We start from the raw sequence: 19,672 nt of genomic DNA on the forward strand, positions 1-19,672 counted from the left end.
ACAGGAAAAGGAGCGTGCTATTCCATGAAGAATGCCCAATGCGAAAAGGTTGGAGGGCCATCAAAACTTAGATTTTCTCCAACATAAAAGATTCCTCAAAGATTGTGGAGCATATGATTAAACAAAAGAGGCCACACACAGTTGGCGAGATCTTAACAAAGCCAAAGTCTCAGAAATAGTCAATATGTTGTACAACTTGGAGCAGAGGAAGAAAATCAAAATAGTGTCTGTGTTACTTATGTAAACAAATCTATAATTACATTTATTTTAATACTAGAGGCCCAATGCACAAAATTCATGCAAGAGTAGGCCTTCCTTTCCCCAGCTGCCAGCACCAACTTCCCTCTGGCACCCAGGACCCAGGCTTCCCTCCAGCCGTTGGCAGGCACCAGGCTTCCCTCACAGTCCTGCTTCATCTGGAAGGTCATCCAGAAGGACGTCCGGAAGCATGTCCGGTCTAATTAGCATGTTATGCTTTTATTATTATAGATTTTGAGGCGAATCACAAGGAATTGGCAACTATTATTTCACTTTTGAATATAGCTATTTGGCAACTCTTCATTCAGTTTCTTTTTTTACATAATTCTTTCATTTACTCATCAATTGTGTTTTGGCAACTATATTTCAAGTACAGTATAGGTACAGGGAATAGATTAGTAAATCAGGTCCCTGACTTATTCTAGGAGCTTTCATTCTAAAAATGGGAGACAGCAACCAGCAAACAAATAAGTAATAAATTATGAAGTGATAAAAGCTATGAAAAAATATGTGTGAAAAAGAGTGAATGGAATGGCAACATTAGACTAGGTGGATAAGAAAGGTCTCTTTGAGGAGGTGACCTTTAACCTAAAATCTGAACTTCAAAGAAGGAGACAGCCATGTTACCCTAATTGAAGAGTTTCAGGCAGCCTGATATTATTAAAGAAGAACTCCAAGCCTTGAGTTTCATTTAGAAATTGCAAAAATCACCAACAGTTTTGAAAAAATTTTTACCAAACAAAAATTCAAATGCATAGCACATCTTATTCCTGGGAGCATAAATAGAGGAAGTATACTTGGCAATATTTTTATGAATTAATACACCTTTGTATCTGTGTTTACTTCTATATAATTTATATGTATATAAGTATATTTATTTAATATAGATTCAAATATATATATATATATATATATATATATATATATATATTTTTTTTTTTTTTTCAAAAATGTCATGATGTCCTGGTGAAAAATAGATCATCTAATCCAGGGGTGGGCAAACTTTTTGACTCCAGGGCCACAATGGGTTCTTAAACTGGACCGGAGGGCCGGAACAAAAGCATGGATTGAGTGTTTGTGTGAACTAATATAAATTCAAAGTAAACATCATTACATAAAAGGGTACGGTCTTTTTCTTTTTTAGTTTTATTCATTTCAAACGGGCTGGATCCGGCCCATGGGCCGTAGTTTGCCCACGGCTGATCTAATCTAATAAAAGACAAACATGCAAATTGACCATGCCTTCACTACACCTTAAGCCACGCCCACCAGCCAATCAGAGCGACTATATGCAAATTAACCCAACCAAGATGGCGGCCAGCAGCCACAGAGCTGGAGTGAGCAGGAGGCTTGGTTGCTCCAGTGATGGAGGAAGTCAAGCTTCCCGGCTGGCTCTTAGCTCCACTGAAGGCAACAAAGTTTCAATTATAGAGGTAAATAAATCCCAGAATTTAAAAAAAGAAAAAAAGGAGAGGCTGAGAGCTTCTGTCACCGGGAGGCTTGGCCAGCCTGAAAATGTCCCTCAGCCCCTCACCCAGACTGGCCAGACGCCCAGTGGGGACCCCCCACCCTAAAGGGGGTGTGGCCAGCCTGAAAACAGCCATCAGCTCCTCACCCAGGCTGGCCAAACCTCCATGGGGTGAGGGTCCCCACTGTGGGGGGGGGCTTGACCAGCCTGAAAACAGCCATCAGCTCCTCACCCAGGCTTGCCAGGCACCCCAGTGGGGACCCCCAGCCTGAAAGGGGTGTGACCAGCCTGTAAACAGCCATCAGCCCCTCACCCAGGCTGGCCAGGCAGCCCAGTGGGGACCCCCAGCCTGAAAGGGGTGTGACCAGCCTGTAAACACCCATCAGCCCTTCACCCAGGCTGGCCAAGAACCCCAGCAGGACCCCCACCCTGATCCAGGACACCCTTCAAGGCAAACCAGCCGGCCCCCACTCGTGCACCAGGCCTCCATCCTATATAATAAAAGGGTAATATGCAAACTGCCCTAACAGCAGAACAATTGGGAATGACTGGTCACTATGACACACACTGATCACCAGGGGGCAGACGCTCAATGCAGGAGCTGCCCTCTGGTGGTCAGTATGCTCCCACAGGGGGAGCTCTGCTCAGCCACAAGCCAGGCTGATGGCTGCCAGTACAGCGGTGATGGTGGGAGCCTCTCCTGCCTCCTCAGCAGCACTAAGGATGTCCGAATGCAGCTTAGGCCTGCTCCCCGCTGGCAAGTGGACATCCCCTGAGGGCTCCCAGGCTGCCAGAGGGATGTCTGATTGCCAGCTTAGGCCCAATCCCCTGGGGAGCGGGCCTAAGCCAGCAGGCGGTCATCTCCTGAAGGGTACCAGACTGCAAGAGGGCACAGGCCAGGCAGAGGGGACCCCTTCCCCGAGTGCACAAATTTTTGTGCACCAGGCCTCTAGTTATTATTATAATGTTTTCAGCAGCAGCTTGTAAGAATACCAAAGACTATTCTACCAATCCTAAAAGAAGTCTCATCTACTCAGTGAAATACTGTCAATTTCATCAGGACCAGAGCCATGAACCATGATCTTTCCCAAGAGGTCTTGGTAAGATACAGGAGCAGGATAAAAACCTTTTCTATATAACACAGAAGATCATTGACATTCTAAAGGCCATGTCTTGAAGCACTTGCTTGATATTTAAACAAATGATTTATTTTTTTAAAAAAGATAAGCTTATTCAGAATAGACAGAAATGAGCTCATCTGTGGTTTACTTAATGGCTAGTAGATATTGGGACTGTGTGAATGTGAGAAATCTTTCTATTAAAGGCAGTCACCAGGATGAATTAATTGACTGGGTTATCATCGTCTTGTTTCTAGTTAGGCAGAATGGTGTAGGGATAATGAGCATAGATAAGGAAGTTAGAATGATTAGAATCAAATCCAGACCCAACACTTTCCAACTACATAAACATTAAAACATTCTATGAGCCTCAGTTTCCCCATCTGTAACATGGATACAATATCTGCCTCAAAAAGTGGTTGTCAGGATTAAATGAAATAAGGTATGTGAATTTTTTAGCATAGTGCCTAGAATATAGTAAGAATTTTTCAAATTGTCAATTTTATAATATGGAATAATGAAATATTTATGACTCTCCCCTTAAAATGATAAATTGAAAAACAATTCATTTGTATTCCCAGTAAAGGACCAAAGGAAGACCGTTCAATAATTACGTAAGATGGGAGAATGAGATGAGGTGGAAAGAGATGGAGTAGAATGGAATGGAATGAGTGGAAGGGAGTGGACCCAAATTTACCAACTAAAACAAAATCTGAATAAAATGCACGAGGCAAAATATAGCAGTGAACAGTATCAGTCTTTCAATCTTTCTCTTTAAATGATAGCAGTAACCCTCTCCTGTTCAACTTGATTTACCAAAAAAAACTGAGGGCTGTCCTTATATAAAGAACTAATTCAAAATTCTGCTTAGAGCAAGAAAACATTTGTCTTTGCTGAGGAGCTGGGATGCTTCTACATGGGATCTTTGTTTCTTGCTCTGCTTTGTTTGGGGCTCAGTGATCAGGAAGCTCAGGATTTGTTCTGTATTTATTTTGAGCAACTCCCCCTAGCCTTTGACTTTCATATTTCCCCACCCTGTCCTCTTCCTTAAGATGTTTTTGTACTTTGGTCCCTGTTTGAATGGTTCTGTTGTACCTGGGTCCTTTATAAGTCACCACAAATTTCCCTTTAAAAGTAGATGTCATTATACGCATAGCCCATGGACACAGACAACAGTGTGGTGAGGGCCAAGGGAGGGGATGAGGGGGGAGGGGGGCTGGGTGGAGGCAGGCAAAGGGAGTGAAAATGGAGGACATCTGCAATAGTGTCAACAATAAAAAATTTAAATTAAAAAAATTAATGTACATTTTTTTAAGTAGATGCCACATAAAGATAGGAAGAAAAAAGGTAAGGGGGGGGGGAGGGAAAGAGAAAAAATTTCTTAAAAGTATACCTTTAAATGAGGTCTTACAAATTTAGGGGCCTTAATGGAGCAAACTCTAGGATTTTATAAATTTTTTAAACTTCATCTAAACTACTTTATAAACTTTAAACACACAAACAAAAACATTTTCCCCAAGTTTAAATTTTACTGGGTTTTTTTTTTTTTCTGATACATTTTCTCATGCTAATTTTCTAAATCCTACGAATACAGTAATCTAGAAATATTGTTCTTTGGTGGGAAAGGGGAAAGCCAGATCTATTCCCAGCTACCACGGCATCAGCAGCCAATGTGTCTGACGCCTTTTGTCTCTGCAGCGGAACTTTACAACCACGCGTTGTGCTCCTTCTGTCCTGCACAGCTGCCCTCTCAGAGGGACGCCTGTCCTTCTGCCCTCTCCTGATGGACCCTATTTACCCATATTTACTCCGTTTCATTAGAAACTTCCTACAAAAGAGAAGTGCTGAGCACACCCAGCTTTGAGTCCCTCATAGAGAACCTGCACAGCCCTAGGGAACAGCGTGGATTGCAGAAAGCCTCTGTTGAGAGTTTCTGGGGCTTTCCTTTAACATCATTGTTTTACACATCATGGACCTCCCCACCCGCTTTCCCTGGATCAGCTCTAGCACATAGCAGGTGACTAGCAAAATATTTGTTGAATAACCAGGAAAATTGTTTTCTAAATTACATTAATTTTTTAGTAGTTTTCTATACCTCAAAAGGGAGAACTTTGTGTGCAAACCATATTATCATTATTTACAATCCTAGAGAACACATTCTTAAACTTCCTTCCTGAAATGAAACTTTATTCTATGTATGTTTGATTATGTGTGTATGTGTGTGTCCATAACTATTTTCCTTTCTTAGATTTAGCTAAAGAAATCCAAACATGTGTTATTAATGGTTTTAATTCTTACTCTCCTCTCCATTCAATCAGGAGTTGAAAGAGCATAAAGAGGCCAATGCAACCATGTCATCCATCACCTTGCCCACTCACACACGCAGTCATGTACACACAACCATATTCCAGCCATCAATTGGCCCTTGTCTTCTATGTTTCATAGAAGACAAGGGCCAATTGAGGCGGAGCCTCAGCCTAGACACGGCACTTTTCAGTGCTGTGGCAGGTGCAGGGACAGAGGCTCCACGCCTTCTCTCGCTCTAAGTTAAACATAGTGAGACGACATTACCTCTCTGGATCCTGACCACAGCCCTCCAGATGCCCAGTCCCAAAACGATGGTGGTCAGCAGCCCAACCACGATGGCCACCAGCGTCCTCAGGTCACACACACGACGGGAAGCCATGGGGAAGCCAAGCCACAAATCCACTCCTGAGTGAAAAATAACTAGCTTCTTTTCTTCTCAAGCCAAGAAGTTTAATCTAAAAACTTCTAACCTAAAAAATAAAAATGATTTTTTTTTTCTTTTAGTGACCTTTCAGGCAGATATCCTCATTTTTAAGGATATTTTTAGGGTAATCAGGGAGAATGCAGTTCGAATCATGGAATGAAAGTACATACTCTGCTTGCAATTTCCTCATCTTCACTGAGTGAGAACATGAAAAAGTGATTGGAGTATGGAAAAGGGAAGAGAACTCAGGGCAATAAAGAAGAAGGGGAGGGAATAACTAACAGAGTCAAAGGGTAAAGGTCCTGACAAGCAAGATGGTGGGGAAGGGAACAAAACAAAAGAAACCTAGAGAGGCCCTGGTAGGTGTCCCTCAGTGGTTAGAGCATCTGCCTGAGAACCAAAGGGTCACACGCTCAATTCCCTGTCAAGGTTGCAGGTTTGATCCCTAACCCTGGTCCAGGCCTGTGTGGGAGGCAATCAATTCATGTGTCTCTCTCACAATTCTCTCTCTCTCTCTCTCTCTCTCTCTCTCTCTCTCTCTCTCTCTCTCAGTGGCAATCTAAAATAGGGAGTCAGACCACAAGAAGGAAGAGAAGGGTGTCAACACTTGGACAGGAATGGGGGTGAAGATCAGAGATTGATTACATTCCCGGTGATCAATCAAACAGGTAAACATAAGAATAACTGGAGCCAAGTTCTTTACTCTAGAAGGGAGTTACAAATATGGAAAGGAAGGGAACTTGAGTGCCATAAGAATTTGAAAACAATCAGAAATACGAGGAGAGAAAAGCTGTATGCAGTTAATTCTGAAGGGAAGATGGCTGTCAGAGGAATGTATGAGTCAGTTATAAACTTCTTATTCAAAAGGTGAGTATTTCAAAGGAAGGAATGTGATATTACTCCTTATTTCTAATATTTGAACTAGTAATTTCCATTGTGCCTAAAAAAAAAACCCTGTAGTGTTGGATTGGAATTGGATATATGCCAAATATATATGAGTTTGTAGTATGTATATATATATATATATATATATATATATATATATATATATATATGGAACCATGAGTTTGTATTTATGAATACATCCAATTCCAATCCATATATGTAGAGAGATATATATTTCAATATGCACTCAATATTTATATGCAGGGTGGGGCAAAAGTAGGTTTACAGTTGTTCATATTGAAAATAATACAATAATTAATAAATAATACAATAATAAACTGTTTTGCATACTCACAGCTGTAAACCTACTTTTGTCCCACCCTATATATAAACAATACAGAAGTAAACATAGATGCAGAAGTGTGTTAATACACAAAAAATTATATACGTGCATGTTTATGACATATATCACAAGCATACATACATTCTCTAGCTCTGGTCATTCATAAGGTCAGGAAGCAATGACAATCCATTAGCAATGAGCATACCTGAAGCCCGGATCTCGATTTCGAAAAATAATTTTCCACTAAAAGGAAGAGGGCTCCCAGAGGCAATGGCTAATTCCCAGACTAGGGCATAGAAAATCCAAAATGAGTCTAGAATATTTTATGCCATAAAGCAAGGGACATATTCAAGGAATGATGGGTACATAACAAACGGACACAGAATCCAGCATGAAGTGACTCTCCATTGTCAAATGAAGGACAATTTGAACATCAGAATAAATAATTTTATAACAGATTATAATCCATTAAGTAAAATAGGAAGTCTACTGACTCTGAAACTCTGGAGGTGGGCCCAGCAATCTGTGTTTTAAATAGTCCTCCAACGTGATGCCCACTGCAGTTTGGTAACCCACTGTTTCAGGTAATTCTCTCAAGAGAGTGAATCAAGTTTACAGTAAACTAGCAAATAGCAAGAGATTAAATTGCTTTTTTGTGCAATAGGAATTTCCTTTGTTAATGTTTATGGGAAATGTCATGGCTTTAAAGATCGCCAGATATATGAGGACACATTTATAATACCTTAACCAATAAAGAAATTAAGGATTAAAAAAAATCGCCAGATATTCAGATAAGTATGCTAAGACACATATCTTTGTGTCACCTGTGAAACTACTATTCTGTTATTTATCTTATTCCTTTATGGAACCAGATTTTTTATGGGTTTATACTCAGAAATGTTAAGAAGTTCTGAAATCCCTTTTATAGGCACACCTTATTTTATTGCAATTCACTGTACAGCACTTTATAGATGTAGCATTTTTTTTTATAAACTGAAGGCAAGACCCTTTCCCAGCAAAAGGATTACAACTTGCTTTATTACTATACTGGCTTTAATAGAGTAGTCTGGAATGGAACCCTTAATATCTTATAGATATGCCTGTATTTCCCTACCATCTGGACTGTGACCCCGGTGGAGAGTTAAGTACACAGAAACCTGCTTACCTTACCTCCCATGACATTGAAGACAAAAGCCAATCTCAACTTCCCCACCTGCTGTACCTTCAAAATGAGCCTCTGAGTTTCTCCATTGGAAAACCTCCCAGTAGCATTTGCTACTCATTCATTATTGAGAACTCAGAAACCTTTAACTCGCCTATTTGTATATTTATACAACCCTACCACCCTCTTTTCTATCTGGTTGCCAATGAAGGGGAAGGAGAAAGGTATCAAAAAAGCTTTTCTTAACCAGGTTACTGACCTTTTTTGTGCCTTCCCACTTCACCCCACATGCCTTTGTTCTTCAGATGCTGCCTACGCTCCCCTGAGCCAGGTGTTCCTGATAGGATCTCCAGGGCTGATTGCTTCATGGAAGGAAAATTAGCATCTGTTTGTGAAAAAATGACTCACTTAATACTAGCAGAAGTCTGTTGCTATGAAACTAAAATATGTACCCATTAAACTCTGATTAATGTAACCTTGAATTAACCTCTCAGTACCCCAGAAGATGAAAAAAAGGAACCCTCAAATTCTTCTTTTAGTTTTAAGCTTACTTCTGCATCTTGCTCCAGAGAACCTCAATTCCTCTCTCCATCTCTTCTGACTTGCTTCTTATAGCTTTCTTATCCTACCTTTTCCTTTTATTTCTTCCATTTATCATCCCCCAAATCTGAGCTGATGGGCATAGTATATGGTCAAGACTGAAAGAGGAAATTGTCAATATGGTTAGGTTAAGAAGTACAGTGCAGGAAGTAATTTTATTTTCTTCCTTTCCTTCTAGAAAGTTTGATTCAGGTGAAAGGCAAAGCCAGAATTTATAGTAACTAGACAAGAGCTTCAGTCAAGAGACATGAGTCCCATGTAAGCACTAGTACTTCTGAAAATAGTAACATCAAAATCATAACATCTTATCTGAGGCAAGATGAGTTGATATTTTCAATGTCCTGCACAAACTAGCATTATTATTTATACCTTAACAAGGTAATATTCTGAATCCTAAATCTCTCCATTTAGAATATTTGACAGAAATCATTGGTGCAAATACCAATGATCTATTGTTACATAACAGACCCCTCCAAAATTTGTGACTTAAAACACAGCACCATCTATTCGCTCAAGATCAGGTAGTTCGGACAAGACTCAGCAGGGATGGCTTTGTTCCACATGATCATTTAGCCAAGTCATCTAGAAGTTCTACTGGAGCATCAAGGATCCGAGATGGCATTTCTCATGTGTCCAGGGTCTCAGCTGAGGTGAATAGAAGGCCAACTTGGCTGAACCTCTCTCTACCTCATGGTTTTTTTCTCTCCAAGGCCATCTCCTCCTTGAAGCCTTTCCAACACAGTAGCCTTCTTCACAGGGAGGCTGGGTTCCAGCAGCATAAGCTGGAAGACTTCTTAAGACTTAGGAGCATAATTTACTCAGTATCACTTTTACCACATGGTATTGATCAAAGAAAATCACAAGGCCAGTCCAAATTCAATGTTAAAGGGGACTACAAAAATGGATGAATTTAAGGAGGCAGAATTCATTGGGGGCTGTGATGTTTCATTTCATGTGTCATCTTGGCTAGGCCATAGTACCTAGTTATTGGTCAAACATTATTCTAGATCAGTGGTTCTCAACCTTGGCTGCACATTAGAATCACCTGGGAATCTTTTTTAAATCCTGATTTCTGGGCCTTATCCTCCGGAAATTCTGTTTCTTTGTTATGGGGTGGGGCCACAACATTAGTAACAAAGAAACAGAATTTCTGGAGGATGAGGCCCAGAAATCAGGATTTAAAAAAGATTCCCAGGTGATTCTAATGTGCAGTTCTGGAGGATAAGGCCCAGAAATCAGGATTTAAAAAAGATTCCCAGGTGATTCTAATGTGCAGCCAAGGTTGAGAACCACTATTCTAGATGTTTCTGTGAAGGTATCTTTTTTTTAATTAATAAATCTTTACTGTTCAGAGTATTACAGATGTTCCTCTTTTCCCCCCATATCTCCCCTCCACCTGGTTCCCATCCCACCCCATGCCCTTACCCCCTGCCATTGTCCTCATCCATAGGTGTAAGATTTTTGTCCAATCTCTTTCCGCCCCCCCACCCGCTTCCCCCCAAGAATTGTCAGTCCACTCCCTTTCTATGCCCCTGCTTCTATTATATTCACCAGTTTATTCTGACTTAATTTTTACGTACACTTGTTGATAGGTATTTATTTGTTGTCACTTTGTTGTTCATAATTTTTATCTTTACCTTTTTCTTCTTCCTCCTCTTCTTAAAGAATATCCTTTAGCATTTCATATATTCCTGGTTTGGTGGTGATGAACTCCTTAAGCTTTTTCTTGTCAGTGAAGCTCTTTATCTGACCTTCAATTCTACATGATAACTTTGCTGGGTAGAGTAATCTTGGTTGTAGGTTCTTGCTATTCATCACTTTGAATATTTCTTGCCACTCCCTTCTGGCCTGCATGGTTTCTGTTGAGAAATCAGCTGACAGTCATATGGGTACTCCCTTGTAGGTAACTAACTGTTTTTCTCTTGCTGCTTTTAAGATTCTCTCTTTGTCTTTAGCCCTTGGCATTTTAATTATGATGTGTCTTGGTGTGGTCCTCTTTGGATTCCTCTTGTTTGGGGTTCTCTTTGCTTCCTGGACTTGTAAGTCTATTTCATTCATCAGGTAGGGGAAGTTTTCTGTCATGATTTCTTCTAATATGCTTTCAGTATCTTGCTCTCTCTCTTCTTCTGACACCCAGATAATTCAGATGTTGGTACGTTTGAAGTTGTCCCAGAGGCTCCTTACACTGTATGTTTGAAGTTGTCCCAGAGGCTCCTTACACTATCTTCATATTTTTGGATTCTTTTTTTCATTTTGCTTTTCCGGATGGGTGTTTTTTGCTTCTTCCTATTACAAATCTTTGACTTGATTCTTGGGATCCTCTAGTCTGCTGTTGGATCTCTGTATTTTATTTTTAATTTCAGTCAGTGTATGTTTAATTTCTGACTGGTCCTTTTCCATTTTTTTGGCATTCTCATTAAGATCCTTGAAGGTCTCACTAAGTTCCTTGGAGGTTCGTAGAAGATTCTTGAGTAACCTTATAACTGTGGTTTTGAACTCTATGTCCTCCATTAGTTTGCTTTCCTCCATTTCTTTCATTTGCGACATGTTTCTTTGTCTCTGCATTTTTGGCTGACTGCGAGGACCCGTTGTGTCTATAGTGGAAGAATTGCTGTGCTGGAGACACCCTTATGGAGGAGGACTTGCTTCAGTGGGGCTTTGGTGCTCACTGAGTCTGTTTCTTGAGTGGATGTGAGGAGTTGAAATCTGGTATCTGACCAGGGGTACCCTGGCTCCTGGATCTCCAAGTCAACCACTGTGTGGGTCCACCCAGCAGGAGCTACAGCGATATCAACAGATTTCTCCTCTTTGTTTGGAATTTGGAAGTTTTGGAGCTCTCTGACCCAGCTGCAGTTAGATTAGGCTGCAAAAATGCAGGTCATTCCTTGCACCACTGGCACAGCTTGGGTGGGGATGTAAATTCAGTGGGGCGGGGTCTCAGAGAATCACCAGGGCGGAGCAAACAGCAATGGTTGTCGTCAGCTTCTCCGCAACTCCGACTCCGGTTCTCTGCGTCCCTGAGTCCCGCGCCCCCACAGCAACAATGATCTCTGTGAGCAACTCTGCAAGAAGACCACCCTCACTTTCCGACCCGCTGCAAGACAGTCCAGTTTCTCCCCGTAGGAGTCTGGGACCTCAGAATCTCGCCTTAAACGAGCTCAGTGCATTCGAGAGCTTGTATCCCCTTCCGATTGAAAAAAACCGCGCATCCAGTTACAGCCCGCCTCATGTGCACCTTCGTACCTTTGTTCTTGGTGCCTCTGCACCTCCTACTCAGTCTCAATGCACTTCTTTTTTTCCTTCTAGTTGTAGAACTTCCACTCGGCCAGCTTTCCCGTGGTTCTGGATGATAGTTGTTTTGTCTTATAGTTGTAATTTCAGTGTTGTTGTGGGAGGCAGCACGCACAGGTTTGTACCTTATGCCGCCATCTTGGTTCTCCTGAAGGTATCTTTTTTAACGAGATGAATATTTAAACCTATGGAGTTTGAGTAAAGCAAATTACCCTCATCCAAGTAGTTGAAGGCCTTAATAAAAAAGACTGAAGAAGGTGGAATTCTGCCAGCTGACTGTCTTGGACTCAGACTACAGCATCAACTTTTCCAGCCTGCCTTCTTAAGAACCTAAGAGCTTACCCTGCAGATTTGGGACTTGCTAACTTCCACAATCACATGAGCCAATTTTTTAAAATACATCTTTATTTATCTATCCCCTTGGCTCTGTTTCTGGAGAATCCTGACCAATACAGTGACCATTTTGCAACATGCACCACGCATTTTCCCGATAAGGCTCCTAATCCCCAGAAAGCTTAATAATAGTGTGTGCTCCTCAAGGATTTTGTGATTTATTGAGAGGGCAGTCATATAAAAAGTTAGAACACACCACAGATAATGTGGGAGTCACCTGTTGATAGATGGTTTACTCTGCAAGTGTCTACCTGAGGAATGTTGGAATTACCAGTTAAGAAAACTTGCCAACCTGGATGAGGCCATAAAACAGCATAAATGTGTAACCAAGCCAAGTTGTCAACAGGCTGCACAGTTATAATACACTTTATGGTTGATAATAAAACTTGGGAGATATCTTCATGCCTCACATTTAGCTCAAACACAGGCTGTATTTTGAAGTCTAAAACATTAAGCTTAAAACTAATATTAAAGTAATGGATGTATCAGTTTTCTATGATTGCTAAATACCACAAACTGACTGGTTTAAAAAACAGAAAAATTTTAAAAATATATATTTATTGATTTCAGAGAGGAAGGGAGAGGGAGAGAGAAAGAAAAACATCAATGATGATGGAGAATCATTGATTGGCTGCTTCCTGCACACGCCCTACTGGGGATTGAGCCCGCAACCTGGGCATGTGCCCTTGACCGGAATTGAACCTGGGGCTTTTTAGTCCACAGGCTGACGCTCTATCCACTGAGCCAAATCGGCTAGGACAGAATAACCAGAAATTGAATGTCTTACATTTCTGGAGACTAGAAGTTCAAGATCAACTAATCAGTAGGGCCATGCTCCCTCTGAAGGTGCTAGGGAAGACTCTGCTCCAGCCCCTCACTTAGCTTCTGATGGTTTGCTGGCACCTTTGGCCCTCTTTGACTTGTAGACAGCACCCTAGTCTGTGCCTTTGTGTTCACATGACACTCTCCCTGTGTGTGTGCCAGGGTTCAAATTTCCCATTTATATAAGGACACCATCTATATTGCATTAGGGACCACCCTACTTCAGTATGACCTCATCTTAACTAAACTAATTCTATCTACAACAAACAACTTTATTTTCAAATAAGATCACAATCTGAGCTATTGGAGATTAGGACTTCAACTTATGAATGTAGGGGTGGGGCGCAATGTATTATAACAATAATCAATTACAATCTAAGACTTAAATAATAACAACCCAAAACTCCACCTGTAACATTGTGGTCTAACTTGTTGCTTGGGTTACGGAAGCTTCTTTCTGTGAACCTGGTGCTTCGGCTTGAGTTGTGTTTCCATGTTTTGCCACTAGAGGGAAGCATCATTGCTGTGGGTTTTTTCAGTTGTTAAACCTAATATACAGAATCTTCAGTACTCAGCCATTCATAATGTAGGCACATCAGATGTGAAATAAATTCAGACACATTTCTTGGGATTGGAGAGTAGAAAAGATATCATATGCTGGGAAGAATGGCGTGACTTGGTCATCTCTGTTCTGGTAATCCTTCTCTTGTATCTCTGCTATGGACTGAATGTTTTTGTCCCCTCAAAATTTTTATGTTGAACCTCTAATCACCACATGTTAGAACACAAAAGAAGTTTCAATAAATTTAAGAATATTGAAATCATATCCCACATGTCCTCTGATCATAGTGGTATGAAACTAGAAATCAATCACAAGAAAGAACTAAAACACACACAAAGACATGGAAGATAAATAACATGTTATTGTATAATGAATGGGTTAACAATGAGGTCAAGGAAAAAATAAAAAGATACACAATGAAAACGAGAACGTAACAACCTAAAATCCATGGGGCACAGTGAAAGAAATCCTGAGAAGAAAATTCATGGCATTACAGACCTACCTCAAGAAACTAGAAAAATCTCAAATAAACAATCTAACTTTACACTTAAAGGAACTAGAAAAACAACAACAAACAAAGCCCAAAGTGAGTAGAAGAAAGGAAATAATAAAGATAAGAGCAGAAATAAATATAGTAGAGTATAAAAAACAACACAAAAGATCAGTGAAACCAACAGTTGGCTATTTGAAAGATAAACAAGATTGACAAACCTTTAATCAGACTCATTAAGAAAAAAGAGAACACAAATAAATAAAATCAGAAATGAAAGAGGAGAAGTAACAACTGACTCCACAGAAATATAAGGGATTATAAGTAAATGTCAACAAATTGAAAAATCTGGACAAAAGGGATACATTCCTACAAACATAAAATCTTCCAAAACTAAACCCAGAAGAATCAGAAAATCTGAATAGATTGATTAACAACTAATGAAATTGAAGCAATAATTAAAAAATAAATAAAACACACAAAAAATCCCAGCAAACAAAAGTTCTAGACCAGATGGATTCGCAGGTAAATTTTACCAAACATTCAAAGAAGAACTAATACCTATCCGTCTCAAACTATTCCAAAAAGTTCAAGAGGAAGGAAGACTCTCGAGTTCATTTTATGAAGCCAGCATTATCCTAACTCCAAAACCAGATAAAGAAACAACAAAAAAAGAAAATATAACTGATAAACATAGATGGTAAAATCCTCAATAAAATATTAATAAACCAATCCAGCAATACATTAAAAAGATCACATACCATGATCATGTGGGATTTATTCTGGGGGTATAAGACCAGTACCTACAAATCAATAAACATGATACACCACATAAACAAAATGAAGGATAAAAATCACATGATCATAACAATAGATCTAAAAAGGCATTCAATAAAATCCAGCATCCATCCATACTAATAATAGAGGAATATGCAAATTGACGGGATGCTGTCACAGTAACAGCAGGCTGCCTGGGGTGACCAGGCTGGCGGAAGGGTGGGGGGGAGGCAGTTAGGGGCAACCAGGCCAGCAGAGGAGGGCAGTTAGGAGCAACTAGGCTGGCTGGGGGGGCAGTTGGGGGCAACCAGGCTGGTGGGGGTGGCAGTAAGGGGCAATCAGACCGGCAGGCAGAGGCAATTAGGGGTGATCAGGCTGGCAGGCAGAGGCAGTTAGGGGTGATCAGGCTGGTAGGGGGGGCAGTTAGGGGCAATCAGGCCGGCAGGCAGAGGCAGTTAGGGGTGATCAGGCTGGTAAGGGGGGGCAGTTACAGGGGATCAGGCAGGCAGGCAGGCAGGTGAGCAGTTATGAGCCAGTGGTCCTGGATTGTGAGAGGGATGTCCCAGATTAGAGAGGGTGCAGGCTGGGCTGAGGGCCTGCCCCCCCCCACCACCACCATGTGCAAATTTCATGAACCAGGCCTCTAGTTTATGATAAAAACTCCCAGCAAGGTGGGAATAGAGGGAACATGCCTCAATGTAATAAAAGCCATATATGACAAACCTATAGCCAACATCACAATCAATGGGCAAAAACTAAGTGTTTCCCTTAAGACCAGGAAAAAGACAGGGATGTTTGGCCCTAGCTGGTTTGGCTCAGTGGATAGAGAGTCTGGCCTGTGAATTGCAATTCTGGTCAAGGGCACATGCCTGGGTTGCAGGCTCAATCCCCAGTAGGGGGTGTGCAGCCAATCAATGATTCTATCTCATCATTGATGTCTGTCTCTCTCTTCCTCTTTGAAATCAATAAAAATATGTTTTTCAAACAAGACAGGGATGTCTGTTTTCACTGATACTCCTTTTCAACATAATACTGAAAATCCTAGCCACAGCAATCAGACATGAAGGAAAAATAAAAGGCATCCAAATTGGAAAGAATGAAATAAAACTGTCATTTATGTAGATTACATGATACTAAAGATTACACACACACACACACAAAAAAAAAATACTAGAACTGATAAGTGAATTAGTAAAGTATCAGGATACAAAATAAATATCCAGAAATCAGTTGCATTTTTCTATGCCAATAATGAATTATCAGAAAGGGAAACTAAAAAAACAAAACAAAACAAAAACTCATTTACAATTACATCAAAAAATAAAATACCTGGGAATAAATTTAACCAACAATTTAAAAGACCTGTACTCAGAAAATTTTAAGATACTAAGGAAGTAAATTGAAGGATATAAACAAGTGAAAGCATATACAATGTTCATGGATTGGAAGAATTAACATCATTAAAATGTCCATACTACCTAAAGCAATCTATGCATTCAATGTAATTCCTATCAAAATACCAATGGTGTATTTCACAGAACTAGAACAAATATTTCAAAAATTCATATGAAACCACAAAAGACTTTGAATACCATAGCAATCTTGAAAAAGAAGAATAAAATTGGAGGAATCATGCTACCTGATATCAAACGATACTAGAAGACCATAATATTCAAAACAGCATGGTACTGGTATAAAAAAATAGACATATAGCCCTAGCCAGTTTGGCTCAGTGGATAGAGCATCAGCCTGAAGACTGGAGGGTCCCAGGTTCAACTCTGGTCAAGGGCACATCCCCAGGCTGGATCCCCAGAAGGGGGTGTGCAGGAGGCAGCCAATCAATGATTCTCTCTTATCACTGATGTTTCTCTCTCTCTCCCTCTCCCTTCCTCTATAAAATCCAAAAAAACAAAACAAAAAACAGACATAAAGACCAATAGAACAGAAAAGAGAGTCCAGAAATAAGCCCATGCTTTTATTAATATTCAACAAAGGAGTTAAGAATATACAATGGGATAAATATACTCTATTCAATAAATGGTGTTGGAAAAATTAGACAGATACGTGCCCAAAAATATTAGACTACCTTCTTACACCATACACAAGAATAAACTCGAAATGGATTAAAAACTTAAATGTAAGACTCAAACCCACAAAAATCCCAGAAGAAAATATAGGTAGTAAAATCTCAGACATCTCTTGTAGCAATATTTTTTCTGATATTGTTATATTGTAAATCAGCACACTAAACAGAGGATTAATCAGTCAATCAGTAAGCTGAATTGTGGAGCCTTTATTACACTAGAGGTCTCAGAGAAGTTGTCTCACAAAGTCTGAGCAAAGCAAGATGGAGGAAGTTTTCCCTTTATACCCCCCTAGTCCCTTTGTCTCCTAAATATGGAGTTTCCAGACCTTTGCAGGCTTTACAAAGAGCCCTATGTAGATATTTTGCAGGCGGCTTGTAACCTTGAGTACAGCACAACTCAGTAGCCTTGAGCATAATACATTTCAGATAACTGGAGGGCACCTGGCATGGGAGTAGCTATGGATGGCAGCAGAGCAGCTTGCAAGGTCAGATAGTTGAGCTTATTTTCCCTATTATTCAAGCATGCATGTTTACAGAAGCCAAGAATAGCAGAGTTAATTCACAGAACAAAGGACTATCTATGCTTAGTGGAAAATTCAAACAGCAGTTTTTACAAAATAGAGGTTACCATGCTTCATTCCCCCCTGGTTTTATGTATATGAGTCAAATCATTGACTCTTGTGGGTCATTGTTGGGGAGGAGGTTAAGACAGCAATACACACGAACGTCTTAGCTTAGTGGGTCTGAAGAATTTGAGTCCTGGACTCTATTCTGCCTGTGCTGCCTTAAGCTGAGTGTGATGAAGCCACATCGGGATTCCATCAACCTTGACTACCATGGAGGTGGTCAAAATGATGGTGTGTGGTCCTTTCCAGGTAAGAGTCAGTCCTTGGATGGTAAATTTCTTTACCCAAACAGAGTCACCAGGTTAGAAGGGATGGACCAGATTAGAAAATGATACAAGCAGAGCATCTCAGACGTGTTTCTGGACTGTCTTCTGAGTGGACTGTCAAGCCTGTAAGGACTTGAGTAAAGATTGGTTACGGATTTCAGCTTTTATTTCTTCTCGAAGTTTTGGGAGTATGGGAGGGGGTCTCTCAAACATAATTTCATATGGGGAGAACCCCACTTGGTATGGAGTGTACCTTGCCCTAAGTAGGGCAAAGGGGAGTAAGGTGGCCCAATTTTCACTGGTTTCTGAGGTAAATTTGGTGAGGACCTCCTTTAGGTCCTATTCATGCGTTCTACCTGCCCAGAGCTTTGGGGCCGGTAGGCGCAATGTAGTTTCCAATTAATATTCAATCTCTTTGCTATGTCCTATGAAATTTTTGGCTATAAAAGCAGGTTTATTGTCCAATCCTAAAGTTACAGGTAAGCCAAATCTGGGAACTATTTCCTGGAGTAGCTTTTTAGCTACAATGGTGGCAGTTTTTGTCCTAGTCGGGTAAGCTTTAACCCATCCTGAGACAGTGTCTATGAAAACTAAGAGATATTTATACCCTGCCGCCACGGGCCTGACTTCTGTGAACTCTGTTTCCCAGTGTTCTCCCTGGGAATTTCCCTCAGCCCAGATTCCTGTCTGGGGTCTTTTACCCTGTTTGGCATTCACTTGAGCACAGGTAATGCATTGGGAAACAATGCTGTCTATTATACTATCTAGGTTGGGTATATAGTATCTATCCTTTCGGAATTCTGTAAGCTTGGTATGGCCTAGGTCAGTGGTCGGCAAACTGCGGCTTGGCAAACCGCGGCTCGCAAGCCACATGCGGCTCTTTGGCCCCTTGAGTATGGCTCTTCCACAAAATACCTACTTCTGCGCATGGGCCACGAAGTTTCAATAGCACTGTACATGCGTGCCTGCACGTGGTATTTTGTGGAAGAGCCACACTCAAGGGGCCAAAGAGCCGCTTGTGGCTCACGAGCCGCGGTTTGCAGACCTAGAGCCTTGGGAACCAAAAGTCGGCCATCCAGTAAAGTCCATCATCCTTCCAGGTTTCCGGAGGCCTGCTTCTGTGTAGCTAGTTTCTCCTCCTTCTCCGAGTAGGCTGGTGAGGTGGGTAGGTCAGCTCTGGAAGCGTCACTAGAATCTGTAGTTGCCCCACTGGTTTTAGGGCAGCCTCCCGGGCTGCTTCATCTGTGGCCTGGTTCCCTCTTGCTTCTAGAGCAGCTGTTCTTAACCTGTGGGTCGCGACCCCTTTGGCGGTCAAACGACCCTTTCACAGGGGTCGCCTAAGACCATCCTGCATATCAGATATTTACATTACGATTCATAAAAGTAGCAACATTACAGTTATGAAGTAGAAACGAAAAGAATTTTATGGTTGGGTCACAACATGAAGAACTGTATTTAAAGGGCCAGAAGGTTGAGAACCATTGTTCTAGAGAGTGTCCTTTCTGGTGCTCCTTACAGTGGACCAATGCCACTACCTTGGGTAACCAGATGGCTTCTAGTAGAGCCAGAATTTCTTCCTTATTTTTGATGTCCTTCCCGGCTGAAGTTAAAAGTCCCCTTTCCTTGTAAATAGCATTGCGTACATGAGCTGTTGCAAATGCGTACCTACTATCAGTATAAATCATTACTGATTTTCCTCTTGCCCACCGGAGAGCCTGAATAAGGGCAATTAACTCAGCCTTCTGGGACAACATTCCACAAGTGAATGCCTGAGACCAGATGGTTCGGTCTAAA

General features: G+C 40.9%; 1 protein-coding gene across 1 annotated transcript in view; it reads right to left on the reverse strand.

Moving 5' to 3' along the window:
* ADGRG7 (adhesion G protein-coupled receptor G7) overlaps positions 1 to 5,605 on the reverse strand; it is an 86,664-nt gene extending 81,059 nt beyond the window's left edge. Inside the window, exon 1 of the mRNA XM_036348525.1 lies at positions 5,416 to 5,605. Within this exon, the coding sequence (XP_036204418.1) occupies positions 5,416 to 5,530 (115 nt within the window). The 5' untranslated portion in view covers positions 5,531 to 5,605. The remainder of the gene's footprint in view (positions 1 to 5,415) is intronic.
* Positions 5,606 to 19,672: the final 14,067 nt, after the last annotated feature.

This window comes from Myotis myotis, unplaced genomic scaffold, assembly GCF_014108235.1.
Source record: "Myotis myotis isolate mMyoMyo1 unplaced genomic scaffold, mMyoMyo1.p scaffold_m19_p_2, whole genome shotgun sequence".
NCBI classification, from domain to species: domain Eukaryota; kingdom Metazoa; phylum Chordata; class Mammalia; order Chiroptera; family Vespertilionidae; genus Myotis; species Myotis myotis.